Source organism: Capricornis sumatraensis, chromosome 2 (genome assembly GCF_032405125.1).
Source record: "Capricornis sumatraensis isolate serow.1 chromosome 2, serow.2, whole genome shotgun sequence".
NCBI classification, from domain to species: Eukaryota; Metazoa; Chordata; class Mammalia; order Artiodactyla; family Bovidae; genus Capricornis; species Capricornis sumatraensis.
Genome location: NC_091070.1, coordinates 146,822,725 through 146,837,168, shown reverse-complemented (window position 1 = coordinate 146,837,168; position 14,444 = coordinate 146,822,725). Strand labels below are relative to the sequence as shown.

At 39.4% G+C, this 14,444-nt stretch overlaps 1 protein-coding gene across 6 annotated transcripts in view; it reads right to left on the bottom strand.

The window, feature by feature from the left end:
* DPYD (dihydropyrimidine dehydrogenase) overlaps positions 1-14,444 on the bottom strand; it is a 933,909-nt gene that overhangs the window by 586,980 nt on the left and 332,485 nt on the right. Inside the window, exon 9 of one of the 6 annotated variants that reach the window (XM_068962791.1) lies at positions 9,982-10,030. The exons of the other annotated variants lie outside the window; for them this stretch is intronic. Within the exon in view, the coding sequence (XP_068818892.1) occupies positions 9,996-10,030 (35 nt within the window). The 3' untranslated portion in view covers positions 9,982-9,995. Of the gene's footprint in view, positions 1-9,981; positions 10,031-14,444 lie in introns of those variants that run through there. 6 annotated transcript variants of the gene reach the window in all.

The window sequence follows — 14,444 nt, the reverse complement described above, 5'->3', positions numbered from 1 at the left end:
AGTAAAGTAATGCTTAAAATTCTCCAAGCCAAGCTTCAGCAGTATGTGAATCATGAACTTCCAGATGTTCAAGGTGGTTTTAGAAAAGGTGGAGGAACCATAGACCAAATTGCCAACATCCGCTGTATCATCAAAAAATCAAGAGAGTTCCAGAAAAACATCTACTTCTGCTTTATTAACTATGCCAAAGCCTTTGACTATGTAGATCACAATAAATTTTAAAAAATTCTGATAGAGATGGGAATACCATACCACCTGACTTGCCTCTTGAGAAACCTGTATACAGGTCAGGAATTAACAGTTAGAACTGGACATGGAACAACAGACCGCTTCCAAATACGAAAAGAGTACGTCAAGGCTTTATACTGTTACCCTGCTTATTTAATTTATATGTAGAGTACATCATGGGAAACGCTGAGCTGGAGGAAGCACATGCTGGAATCAAGATTGCTGGGAGAAATATCAATAACCTCAGATATGCAGATGACACCACCCTATGGCAGAAAGTGAAGAGGAACTAAGGAGCCTCTTGATGAAAGTGAAAGTGGAGAGTGAAAAAGTTGGCTTAAAGCTCAACATTCAGAAAACTAAGACCATGGTACTCGGTCCCATCACTTCATGGGAAATAGATGGGGAAACAGTGGCTGACTTTATTTTTCTGGGCTCCAAAATCACTGGAGATGGTGATTGCAGCCATGAAATTAAAATATGCTTGCTCCTTGGAAGAAAAGTTATGAACAATTGAGACAGCACATTAAAAAGCGGAGACATTACTTTGCCAACAAGTGTCCATAAAGTCAAAGCTATGGTTTTCCAGTAGTCATGTATGGAGTGAGAGTTGGACCATAAAGAAGGCTGAGCACCAAAGAATTGATGCTTTTGAACAATGGTATTGGTGAAAAGTCTTGAGAGTCCATTGGACTGCAAGGAGATCAAAGCAATCAATTCTAAAGGAAATCAATCCTGAGTATTCATTGGAAGGACTGACGCTGAAGCTCCAATACTTGGAACATGTGATAAAAGGGGCGACTCATTAGAAAAGACCCTGATGTTGGGTAAGATTGAAGGAAGGAAGATAAGGGGAAGACAGAAGATGAGATATTTGGAATGGCATCACAGACTCAATGGACCTGAATTTGAGCAAGCTCAGGGAGATGGTGAAGGAGAGGGAAGCCTGGTGTGCCAGTCCATGGGGTCACAAAGAGTCTGACACGACTGAGCAGCTGACTAACAACAACAAAGGTATTATTATTGTTTTTCAGACACTAAGTCACATCCTCCTCTTTGGAATCCCATGGACGGTAGCACCTGCCCATGCAGGGGACATGGGTTCAGTCCTTAGGTCAGAAAGATTCCCTGAAGAAGGAAATGTCAACCCAATCCAGTATTCTTGCCTGGATAAATCCCAAGGACAGAGGAGTTAGTGGGCTACAGTCCATGGGGTCACAAAGAATCAGACATGACTTAGCAACTATACAACAAGCTGTGTTCAAATATTTAAGCTGCATAATTGGCTCAGAGGGTAAAGTATTTGCCTGCAATGCAGGAGACCCAAGTTTAATCCCTGGGTCAGGAAGATCCCTTGGAGAAGGGAATAGCTACCCTCTCCAGTATTCTTGCATGGAATATTCCATGGAGACAGGAGACTGGCAGGCTAGAGATCATGGAGTTGCAAACCAGACATAACTGAGCAACTAACACTTTCACTTTCAATGTGATGATTTAATGTACATACGGAATGAAACAATTATCATTACAAAATTAACACATCTCTCACCTCACATAGTTTGTGTGTGGGCGGGGGAGTACTTGAGATGCACTCTCTCAGCAAATTTCAAGTATACAGTACAGAATTAATGACTATAGTCACTGTGCTCTACATTAGAAATCCAGAACTTATTTAATTTATACTGAAAGCATGTACCTTTGACAAATATTTCCCCATATTCCCTACCCCTCAGTCTGTGGCATTCACCATTCTCCTCTCAGGTGCTCTGAGTCAGACCGATTTAGGGTTTCATGTATAAGAATCACCCAGTATTTGTCTTTCTTGATGACTTAACTTCACTTAGTATGATGTCCTTCAGATTATCATTGTTCTCACACACAGAATTGCTTTTTTCTTTTTCACTACTGAATGCTATTTCATTGTGTATTTGTAATAGTTTATTTATATATGTACATATTCAGCACTGGCCACAGGACTGGAAAAGGTCAGTTTTCATTCCCATCCCAAAGAAAGGCAATGCCAAAGAAAGCTCAAACTACTGCACAATTGCACTCATCTCACACGTTGGTAAGGTAATGCTCAAAATTCTCCAAGCCAGGCTTCACCAATATGTGAACCGTGAACTTCCAGATGTTCAAGTTAGTTTTAGAAAAGGCAGACAAAACAGAGATCAAATTGCCAACATCCACTGGATCATGGAAAAAGCAAGAGAGTTCCAGGAAAACATCTATCTGTGCTTTATTAACTATGCCAAAGCCTTTGACTGTGTGGATCACAATAAACTGTGGAAAATTCTGAAAGAGATAGGAATACCAGACCACCTGACCTGCCTCTTGAAAAATTTGTATGTAGGTCAGGAAGCAACAGTTAGAACTTGACATGGAACAACAGACTGGTTCCAAATAGGAAAAGAAGTACATCAAGGCTGTATATTGTCACTCTGCTTATTTAACTTATATGCAGAGTACATCATGAGAAATGCTGACCTGGAGGAAGCACATGCTGGAATCAAGATTGCTAGGAGAAATATCAATAACCTCAGATAGGTAGATGACACCACCCTTATGGCAGAAAGTGAAGAGGAACTAAAAAGCCTCTTGATGAAAGTGAAAGTGGAGAGTGAAAAAGCTGGCTTAAAGCTCAACATTCAGAAAATGAAGGTCATGGCATCCAGTCCCATCACTTCATGGGAAATAGATGGGGAAACAGTGGAAACAGTGTCAGACTTTGGGGCTCCAGAATCACTGCAGATGGTGATTGCAGCCATGAAATTAAAAGACGCTTACTGCTTGGAAAAAAAGCCATGACCAACATAGTTAGCATATTGAAAAGCAGAGACATTACTTTGTCCGTCTAGTCAAGGCTATGGCTTTTCCAGTGGTCATGTATGGATGTGAGAGTTGGACTGTGAAGAAAGCTGAGCGTCGAAGAATTGATGCTTTTGAACTGTGGTGTTGGAGAGGACTCTTGAGGGTCCCTTGGACTGCATGGAGATCCAACCAGTCCATTCTGAAGGAGATCAGTCATGGGTGTTCTTTGGAAGGACTGATGCTAAAGCTGAAACTCCAGTACTTTGGCCACCTCATGCGAAGAGTTGACTCATTGGAAAAGACTCTGATGCTGGGAAGGATTGGGGGCAGGAGAAGAAGGGGACGACAGAGGATGAGATGGCTGGATGGCATCACCGACTTGATGGACTTGAGTTTGAGTGAACTCTGGGAGTTGGTGATGGACAGAGAGGCCTGGCGTGCTGCGATTCATGGGGTCACAAAGAGTCAGACACGACTGAGCGACTGAACTGAAATGAGGGAAACAGACACTTGGAGGGCACAAACAAAACCTTGTGTACACCAGGACCCACGAGAAAGGAGCAGTGACCCCACAAAACACTGACCCAGACTTGCTGGGGAGTGTCCAGGAGCCTTGGGCAAAGGCGTGGGTCAGCAGTGGCCTGCTGCAGGGTTGAAAGACACTGGATCTTTTGAAGGAGGTTGCCATTATCTTCATTACCTCCACCAAAGTTTGGCCTCAGGTCAAACAACAGGGAGGGAAGACAGCCCCAGCCTTCAAAAGAAAATTGGATTAAAGATTTACTGAGCATGGCCCCACTCATCAGAACAAGACAGAGTTTCCCCCTCAGTCAAGTCTCTCCCATAAGCCTCTTATCCTTATCCAAAAGAGGGCAGAGGGACTGAAAACCACAATCACAGAAAACTAACAAATCTGATCACAGGACCACAGCCTTGTCCAACTCAATGAAACTATGAGCCATACCTAATAGGGCCACCCAAGACGAACAGGTCATGGTTGAGAGTTCTGACAAAATGTTGTCCACTGGAGAAGGGAAAGGCAAGTTACTTCAGTATTCTTGCCTTAAGAACCCCATGAACAGTACGAAAAGACAAAAAGATAGGACACTGAAAGATGAACTCCCCAGGTCAGTAGGTGCTCAACATGATACTGGAGATCAGTGGAGAATAACTCCAGAAGAAATGAACAAAAGCAGCCAAAGCAAAAACAACACCCAGTTGTAGATGTGACTGGTGATGGCAGAAAGGTCTGATAGTGAAAAGAGGACTATTGCATAGGATCCTGGAATCTACTACTGTGGGCAAGAATCCCTTAGAAAAAATGGAGTTTCCATCATAGTCAAAAAGAGTCTGAAATGCAGTACTTGGATGCAATCTCAAAAACGACAGAAGGATCGCTGTTCATTTCCAAGGCAAAACATTCAGTATCACAGTAATCCAAGTCTATGCCCTGACCAGTAATGCTGAAGAACCTAAAGTTGAACAGGTTTACACAGAACCTTCATAAAACTGTAGAAGACCTTCTAGAACTAACACCAAAAAAAAGATGTCCTTTTCATTATAGGGGACTGGAATACGAAAGTAGGAAGTCAAGATATACCTAGAGTAAGAGGCAAAGTTGGCCTTGAAATTCAAAATGAATCATATCAAAGGCTAATAGAGTTTTGCCAAGGTAACACACTGGTCATAGCAAACACACTCTTCCAACAACACAAGAGAAGACTCTACACATGAACATCACCAGATTGTCAATACCAAAATCAGACTGACTGCATTCTTTGCAGCCAAAGATGGAGAAGCTCTATACAGTCAGTGGAAAAAAAAAAAAAAAAAGACCAGGAGCTGACTGTGGCTCAGATCATGAAATTCTTATTGCCAAATTTAGACTTATATGAAAGAAAGTAGGGAAAACCACTAGACCATTCAGGTGTGATCTAAATCAAATCCCTTACACTTATACATTAGAAGTGACAGATTCAAGGGATTAGATCTGACAGACTGCCTGAAGAACTAAAGAGCCTCATGATGAAAGTGACAGAGAAGAGTGAAAAAGTTGGCTTAAAACTCAACATTCAGAAAACTAAGATCATGGCATCTGGTCCCATCACTTCATGGCAAATAGACAGCGAAACACTGGAAACAGTGAGAGACAATTTCCTTGGGCTCCAAAATCACTGCAGATGGCGACTGCAGCCATGAAATTAAAAGACGCTTGCTCTTTGGAAGAAAAACAGTGACAAATCTAGATAGCATATTAAAAAGCAGAGACATTACTTTGCCAACAAAGTCCAGCTAGTCAAAGCTATGGTTTTTCCAGTAGGCGTGTATGGATGTGAGAGTTGGGCTATAAAGAAAGCTGAGCACAGAAGTATTGATCATTTTGAACTGTGGTATTGGAGAAGACTCTTGAGAGTCCCTTGGACTGTGAGGAGATCCAACGAGTTCATCCTAAAGCAGATCAGTCCTGAATGTTCATTGAAAGCACTGATGCTGAAGCTGAGACTCCAATACCCTGGCCACCTGATGCCAAGAACTGACTCATTGGAAAAGACCTTGATGCTGGGAAAGATTGAAGGCAAGAGGAGAAGGGGATGACAGAGGATGAGATGGATGGATGGCATCACCAACTTGATGGACATAAGTTCGTGTAAGCCCAGGGAGTTCACCCAAACCCATGTCCATTGAGTCGGTGATGCCATCCAACCATCTTTTCCTCTGCCATCCCCTTCTCCTCCTGTCTTCAATCTTTCCCAGCATCATGGTCTTTTCAAATGAGTCAGCTCTTCACATCAGGAGGCCAAAGTATTGGAGTCTCAGCTTCAACATCAGTCCTTCCACTGAACACCCAGGACTGATCTCCTTTAGGATGGACTGGTTGGATGTCCTTGCAGTCCAAGGGACTCTCAAGAGTCTTCTCCAACACCACAGTTCAAAAGCATCAATTCTTCTGCGCTCAGATTTCTTTATACTCCAACTCTCACATCATACATGACCACTGGAAAAACGGTAGCCTTGGCTAGACAGACCTTTGTGGGCAAAGTAATGTCTCTGCTTTTTACTATGCTGTCGAGGTTGGTCATAACTTTCCTTCCAAGGACTAAGCATCTTTTAATTTCATGGCTGCAATCACCATCTGCAGTGATTTTGGAATCCCCAAAAATAAAGTCAGCCACTGTTTCACTGTTTCCCCTTCTATTTGCCATGAAGTGATGGGACCAGATGCCATGATCTTCATTTTCTGAATGTTGAGCTTTAAGCCAACTTTCTCACTTTCCTCTTTCACTTTCATCAAGAGGCTCTTTAGTTCTTTTTCACTTTCTGCCATAAGGGTGGTGTCATCTGCACATCTGAGGTTATTGATATTTCTCCCAGCAATCTTGATTCCAGCTTGTGCTTCCTCCAACCCAGAGTTTCTCATGATGTACTCTGCAGATAAGTTAAATAAGTAGGGTGGCAATAACAGTCTTGACATAATCCTTTTCCTATTTGGAACCAGTCAGTTTTTTCATGTCCAGTTCTAACTGTTGCTTTCTGAACTGGATACAGATTTCAGGCTTCCACAAATCTAAAACCATTTCAGATATTTCATATGTACTTAAAAGAACCATTTGGAGGAGGAAATGGCAACACACTCCAGCATTCTTCCTGGGAAAATCCCATGGATAGATGAGACTGGCAGGCTGCAGCCTATGTGGTCACAAATGGTTGGACATGACTGAGCAGCTGAGCTCACAAAGAATGATTAATAGCTTAGGCTGCTAAACTCTGAAATACTCCTTGAACATTGTTGGCAAGTATGATTCAAGTTAACACACATTTAAAAAGCTATATAAACAGTTTTCCGGTGAATGAAAAAATGTGATTAAGACATGATTCTTGTTTAAAAATACCATACATCCATATACCCAACTACTTACTGAACATTTTCCACTGCTTGGCCTAATATCACATCAAATTCATTATGTGCACAATTTGACCCATCATTTTCCTCCTAAAATATAATATTGATCCTACCTTTCCTTTTATGAACTGTAAGGTTAGCATTCATTCAAAATATATTTATACAGCACCTACTATGAGACAGTGTGCTGAGAACTCATGCTGACCAATATTGATTTGATGCATGGCTTCATGTAAAAAACCAAAAGATACCGCAAGGTAGACACCAACTACCCAGCTCAGCAGCTATGCAAAAAAGTAGGAATCATTCACCTAAACATCTCCTTCCTCATCAAACCTCATTTTACATATTAAATCACAAAATCCTACTTGTTTTGACTTAATTTCTCAAGTTAACCTCAATTTCACTACCATAGTACAGGCTCTGTTTCCTGGCTGACAAAAATAATCTCCCAAACTGATCTTCCTGCTTGTAGCTCATCTTAGTGGAATCATTCAATACTGGCAGAGAGAAATGGAAAGTTTGTCACTGATCAGGGACTCCCCTCATTTAACTCCTTAGCATGGAATAGAAAACCCTTACTCAAGTTGTTTGAATTTTAGTCTCACATCTTCCAATCTTTTAATAACTACACTTCACTTCCTATAGACCAATTTGACTTTCATTGTGTAGTATCCTGAATACAATATCCCTTTTCATTTCTCCACATATTATTTTGATTCTCTCTGATTGAATGTCTTGCCCTCCCTTTTTGTCTAGTTATTTCTTATCTTTTCCTGAAGAAGCAAATGATAAACCAATATCTTTGAGAAGATTTATAGATCAGTGTCAACACCTACCTCAAAGTGAGATATGAAATTCCCCCTCCATATCCCCCCTCTTCATTATTATTACAAAAATACTGTTTCAGTCTATTTTACCAATTTTTACACTCTAATTACTTTTTTATTTTTGTCTTTGAATTCCTTAAGGAGAAGTCCCTGCTTTGTTATTGTCTGTATACTTTCTGCTTTGTACACAGTAGGTACTCAATAAATTTTAGTCTAATGAAGGAATGGTAAATTCAGTTATTTCTTCATTTTTCATTTACTTTCACACTTTTTCTCAGCATCATAAAAGAAAAGCTCCCTACATATGTGAATGATTCATCCTTTTTTATTTTAATATTCAAGTATATGAATGTAATTTTAGGATAATAAGATTCAAAATTATTCTAAGAAAAGAATACTTCTTCAAAATATTATCTTTCTGAGACAAAATGGGATTACTATTCAGAGACCAGAGGGACAATACAGAGACTCTGGATAGTTACCTATTGTTCACTTAATTATTTATAAAAATAATTTGGATGTTGTGCTAGAACCCAAATTTCCAAGCATGGCAATATTATAAATCTAAGAATAAGAAATATTAATAAATGTCACTACTCACATATCAGCTCAAATTACTTTGTGATGACACAGTAAGGAGAAAACTGATTCATACAAAGTATATATTTGTATTATTTATATATGTGTGTGTGTGTGTGTGTGTATACATATATATATCCCAGGGGAATGATTGGCACAATTTTCAACATTTAAATTTTTCATTTCAATTTTAATGCTATTGACAAAAGGAAAGCTCAAAGAATGAATATCCTGCTCTTGTATTAAAATTCCTAAGTTAATGAGACCAGAGATTTGTTCTAAAATAAAGTTATGAAATTTTTTTTCTTTCTTTTTTCCTCTTTCTCTCTCTCCCTTCGTCCTTCCATCTTTTCTCCTTTCCTTCCTCCCTCCCACCATTCCTTCTTGCCTTTCATAATTCATAAATGATCCAAAGACTCAATTCCTACACACTAAGATGAGGCTAAACTATGAAGAAACACACACATACACAATGTGCACGTTTACAGCTCTCATACTTTTCTTCACTAAAACCTCAAGCCCACGACTCCAAAGAAGTAAGTTTTGAAAAGTGAAAGTGAAGTCTCTCTGTCGTGTCCGACTCTTTGCGACCCCTACCTGGCTCCTCTGTCCATGGGATTCTCCAGGCAAGAATACTGGAGTGGGTTGCTATTTCCTTCTCAGGGATCGAACCCGGGTCTCCCGCATTGCAGGCAGACACTTCACCCTCTGGTGAGCCACCAGGGAATCTCACCCTGAGATTAAGAGTCTCATGCTCTACTGACTGAGCTAGCCAGGCTGCTTCAGTTTTGAAAACACCTACACAAGAACAGTAAACCAGGCCACAATAAAATGAAGTTCATTGACAATGGGCGATTGATTTCAGGCACAATTATAAGCCTTTTACCAGGCTTCTAGATCGGTAAGATATGGTGACTAAAACAGACCTGTCCTATCCATATCTGTAAGTTAGCATCAAAAAAAAAAAAAAAAACACTTTAATAAAGTCACGTTTACACTAGAATTTCTAGACCCTTAGCTTTGCTGGATCTTTGACTTCTGGTAGTGTACATGTCCAGTGAAGAATACCATTACTGAGGATGACCAGGCTGACTGAGGATGAAATTGCTTTATGACCTAGGGATGGTTACAGAAAATATGCAGGAGGTTCTTTCTCTGAGTAGAGTGTCTTCTGCCAAACACTTAGGAGGAAGTGTGTACCAGAGAAACAACCCATGTTAAATCCTTGCTTCTATAAGCAAGGTCTGCAAATCTGAAGTATGTGCATCACATAAGAGCTTGAGAGAAATTCCAATCTCCACCCTAGCCCCTCAGCTGGAAGCAGATAAGAGGTAACTCATATTTACATTAAGCTTCCCTGGTGGCTCAGTTGGTACAGAATCTGCCTGCAGTGTTGGAGACCTGGGTTCAGTCCCTGAGTTGGGAAGATCCCCGGGAGGAGGGCATGGCAACCCACTCCAGTATTCTTGCCTGGAGAATCCTGAATGGAGTAGCAAAGACCTGGACACAACTGAGCAACTAAGCACAGCATTAAACCATTAGTTCTCACCCTAAAGTAAGAATAAATTTTTATTAAAAAAAGAAGTCTCAACCTACCTTCTCTTGAAAGACTCTTGGTTTGCCCCTTGTTCCCACCCAAACATAGGTCATACCATGGCCAGATCTGCTGTCGTTCTGATAACTGCATAAGAAACCAAATAGAGAAGTATACAGAGAAAGAATTTGGGGGTGCTACAGTAGACCCTTTTGTATGTTGTCACCTAAATTGTATGAAAGTCATTCCCCTGGTTTGCTTTTGTCTCATTTCACTGATGAGAAAATTGAAGCATCACTAGTGCCATTCTAGATCAGCGTTTCTCAAACTCTCTGCAGTGAGGGGGCAGTCTTTAATTCAAATCCACTTCAAAAAATAATTTTGGTAAAACAATATAAAAATAAATTACTAGAAATTGAAAAAACAGCAAGCATACAAATATATGCACTGATATTTTATTATTTGATTCATCAGACATGAACATAAACACCAGTTTATCATTGGTCGGTAACAACTACTTCAGAGTCTGGCACCAGTCAATGGTTACACTGTCAGTGGCACTGCTACAGACCACACAGAACTTGAACCCAGTTCATCATTGGTCAGTAACAACTACTTTAGAGTCTGGCACCAGTCAATGGTTACACTGTCAGTGGCACATAGAACTTGAACCCAGGTGGTCATACACTTCAGAAATAAATAGATTTCAATTCACATCGTCAGGCTTCAGAAGCACCATTTCAATCATGGTACTATAATCACTGACCCCTGAAAGGCACAGCTCAGCCTGCAGCACAGGGTTCCTTGCTTATAGACCAATACTTAGTTTTTGTCAGTGAACCAAATCAAGTCATAGGCTGCGCAGCACGGATGAAATCATAACGGACCAGAAACATCAGGTGGTTTTAGTTGCTAAGTCATGTCCGACTCTTGTGACCCCATGGACTGCAGCCCACCAGGCTTCTCTGTCCATGGGATTCTCCAGGCAAGAATACTGGAGTGGGTTGCCATTTCCTTCATCAGGGTTTCTTCCTGACCCAGGAATTGAATGTGGGTCTCCTGCATTGCAGGCAGATGATTTACTGACTGAGCTATGAGGGAAGCCCAGAAACATCAGAGGATGTAATTTTATGTCTCAGCTTTACAACTAGTATGTAGTTCAATGAAGATGTTTTTATTCATCTTCATATATACTCCAGTCTATAACAGAGTAATATATCACATCACTGGGTTTTTATATGGATTCTTTGACAAAGTGTTAGTACTTTGTTTTATACATATTGTTAATTTACAAAATCTAATCTTATATAGAAACATAACCAATTAATTGTTTGATTCCCAATCAAAATTAGGTAGTCAAAACATATTTGCATTTCTCTTACAACTGCTAGAGATGCTTAATAAAATTATTCCTAGACAATGGATAACAAATTATATTCAAGAATCTTATTTATATCAAGCTGACAACTATCAGTTTATAATCAAAATGGATATGCTGGCTGTCATGATAAAATACAGTATTCTGTATTGATTCACTTGCCTACACATTTAGAAATATGTAAAGATAACAAATTAACTACTTTCCATTATATTGGAATTAAGTCTACTTTTGTAGTACTTTTGTACTTAATTGTTCAGAGTGTCACATGAGAACTCTGAAAAAACAATTTACTTCTCTTTCAAATATATTACATAGATTCAATCTATATCCATGTTTTAATCAATGCAAGAGAAACTAACTAAAGATAGTGTTAGAACCATTGGTTCTACTTTTACAATATTGACCAATATTAACAATTCAGCAGCTGTGTTTCTTATTCCTTTAAAAAGTTTTTGTTTCCTTCCTTAATCTTGGTATTTTTTTCAATTTTTTTTTAACATATATGTGTGTGCGTGTATGCATGTATACTCAGTTGTGTCCGACTCTTTGCGACCCCATGGCTCCTGGTGTGTCCACCAGGATCCTCTGCCCATGGAATTTTTCAGACTAGAATACTAGAGCGGGTTGCCATTTCCTTCTCCAGGGATCCTCCAGACCGAGGGACTGAATCTGAGTCTCTTGTGTCTCCTATACTAGCAGGCAGATTCTTTACCACTAGCACCACCTAAGAAGCACTTACATATATACAAAGTCTAATTTCACTCAGTTTCCAGGAAATTTGGAAGCAATTTTTATCCATTAAAAATGGATATTTTAAATATGTCAACATTCATTTCTAGACTTAAAGCATTTTTAAGTTTATATACTGTTTGACAGCTTTTTCTCATGTTGATAAATAGATCTGGGTAAGTTAAATCAAAATCAAACATCTGTGATTGCCACAGTTGATTCTAAACACAAAATAGCTGAACACTAGGAGAACTGATTTAGTCACTGTTTTTTATTGAACTTTATAGTTAGGCAAAATTCCCCAGCATAAGTAAAAAAAAATATACAGGAACTCTGGAATTATTACTATGAATCAAACTCAGGTTCCAGGGCTATTTGACAACATCACTATCTCAGGGTATCTATAGGACATTAATCTTAAAGTTTTTATGTACTGGCGTTCTCAGATCCGTTTGAATATATTTAGATTTCCACTAGTAACATCTCATGGTTTATAAGAACATTTCCATATCATCTTCTTCAAAACAGGTAAATAAAATTGGCCAAAACATTTCACTTAAACTTCAAATAGCTTACACTATCACACATCAGACCAGAAATCCATATTTATCTTTTATATCATTCACTATTATATGACTTTTATTAGCATACACTTTAATTCTTTAGTCTCCAAACACATGGAGATTTAAGCTTTAGGCTTCCTGAATATTTTTGCCTTTATCTAATCATTTTAATTACACCTTTATGGTTCAATTTTTACTATAATTTTTAAATAAAAAATCAGCCTCCTACTTGCAAAAGTATTATAGTTGTATATGAAATTGGATAATTAGAAGTTTTCATCCCATTAAGAGACATACCATATTTACTTCAAATTCAATTATCTAATAATTGGCAAATTTGTACATCTACAGTATAAGAGTACCTAAATTCATAATGACGGTCATGCCAGCATTGCAAGAAGCTGAATGTCTCTGGATATCAAAGAATTTTGAGTATTAAACATATTAACTATTTCCAGCATAAACATTGAGAACTTACTAGAAATGTATCACTCTTCTGGGTAAACTTCGAGTAATACAGAAATATGATAGGTACCTGGTGTGTGCACATGCATGTGTGTGCTCAGTCATGTCTGACTCTTGGCAACCCTACAGACTGTAACCCACCAGATTCCTCTGTCCATGGGATTTGCCAGCTAAGAATACTGGAATGGGCTGCCATTTCCTACTCCAGGCGATTTTCACAACTCAGGGATATAACCCATGTCTTCTGTGGCTCCTATGTTAGCAGGTAGGTTCTTTACCACTGAGCTACCTGGGAAATCACATGTACATGGTACTTACAAATTATTTTATATTAATGAGCTACGGTAGGGATATAGTTAATTTGAATACTACTATACATGTACACTGGGGCTTCCCAGGTGGTACTAGTGGTAAAGAACTCACCTGCCAGTGAAGGAGATGTAAGAAACAGGGGTCTGGGATGATCCTTGGGTCTGGAATGATCCCCTGGAGGAGGGCATGTCAATCCACTCCAGCATTCTCGCCTGGAGAATCCTATGGACAGAGAAGCCTGGTGAGCTACTGTCCAGAGAGCCACAAAGAGTAGGACATGACTGAAGTGACTTAGCATACATACATGTACACTGGAACTGAACAATTAGGCAAATCAATGACAGATGATGGGAGTCAGCTTTCTCACATAGGAGGTGTAGGAAGATACGGGCAAATAAAGGGAAGATGCTAAAATGACTGAGTGGCACTGAATTAGAGAGGGAGACAAGAATATATATTCATGTTCAAATTAGTATGAAAGTGAAAGTGTTAGTCACTCAGTCATGTTCGACTCTTTGTGACCCCACAGTGGGGAGCCAACCAGGCTCCTCTGTCCATGGAATTCTCCAGGCAAGAATACTGGAGTGGGTAGCCATTTCCTTCTCCAGGGGATCTTCCCAACTCAGGGATCAAACCCAGGTCTCTCGCATTGCAGGCAGATTCTTTACCATTTGACCCATCAGGAAAGTGCTTACAGACACAGATGATTATATATTTATAGGTATATGTATGTACACAGGTAAGCATACACATGTATCTTATTTTGTTCTGTCAGTTAAGAGGTCCTAGAAGCAGCAGGATTGCAATAGCAATTTGCATGCTTAGCTCTGAGATCTTGGTTTTAGTAAAAGGACATTGGCAAAATGGCTGATTCCAGGACTAGGGTAAAAATCACACAAGAAATGCCTATAGTCTCTTGCAGTGCTAGAAGTTAAATGATAAAAACACAAATACACACACTCATACACACACTCCCCAGATAATGGGGATATATCAAAGAAACACTGGAACCAACTTAAAGAACTTCTAATGGCCACAGATGGAAAAATTACAAAATAAATATATTCTATATATATACCTAACATTAGATTATATCCCAGAGCACAAAATA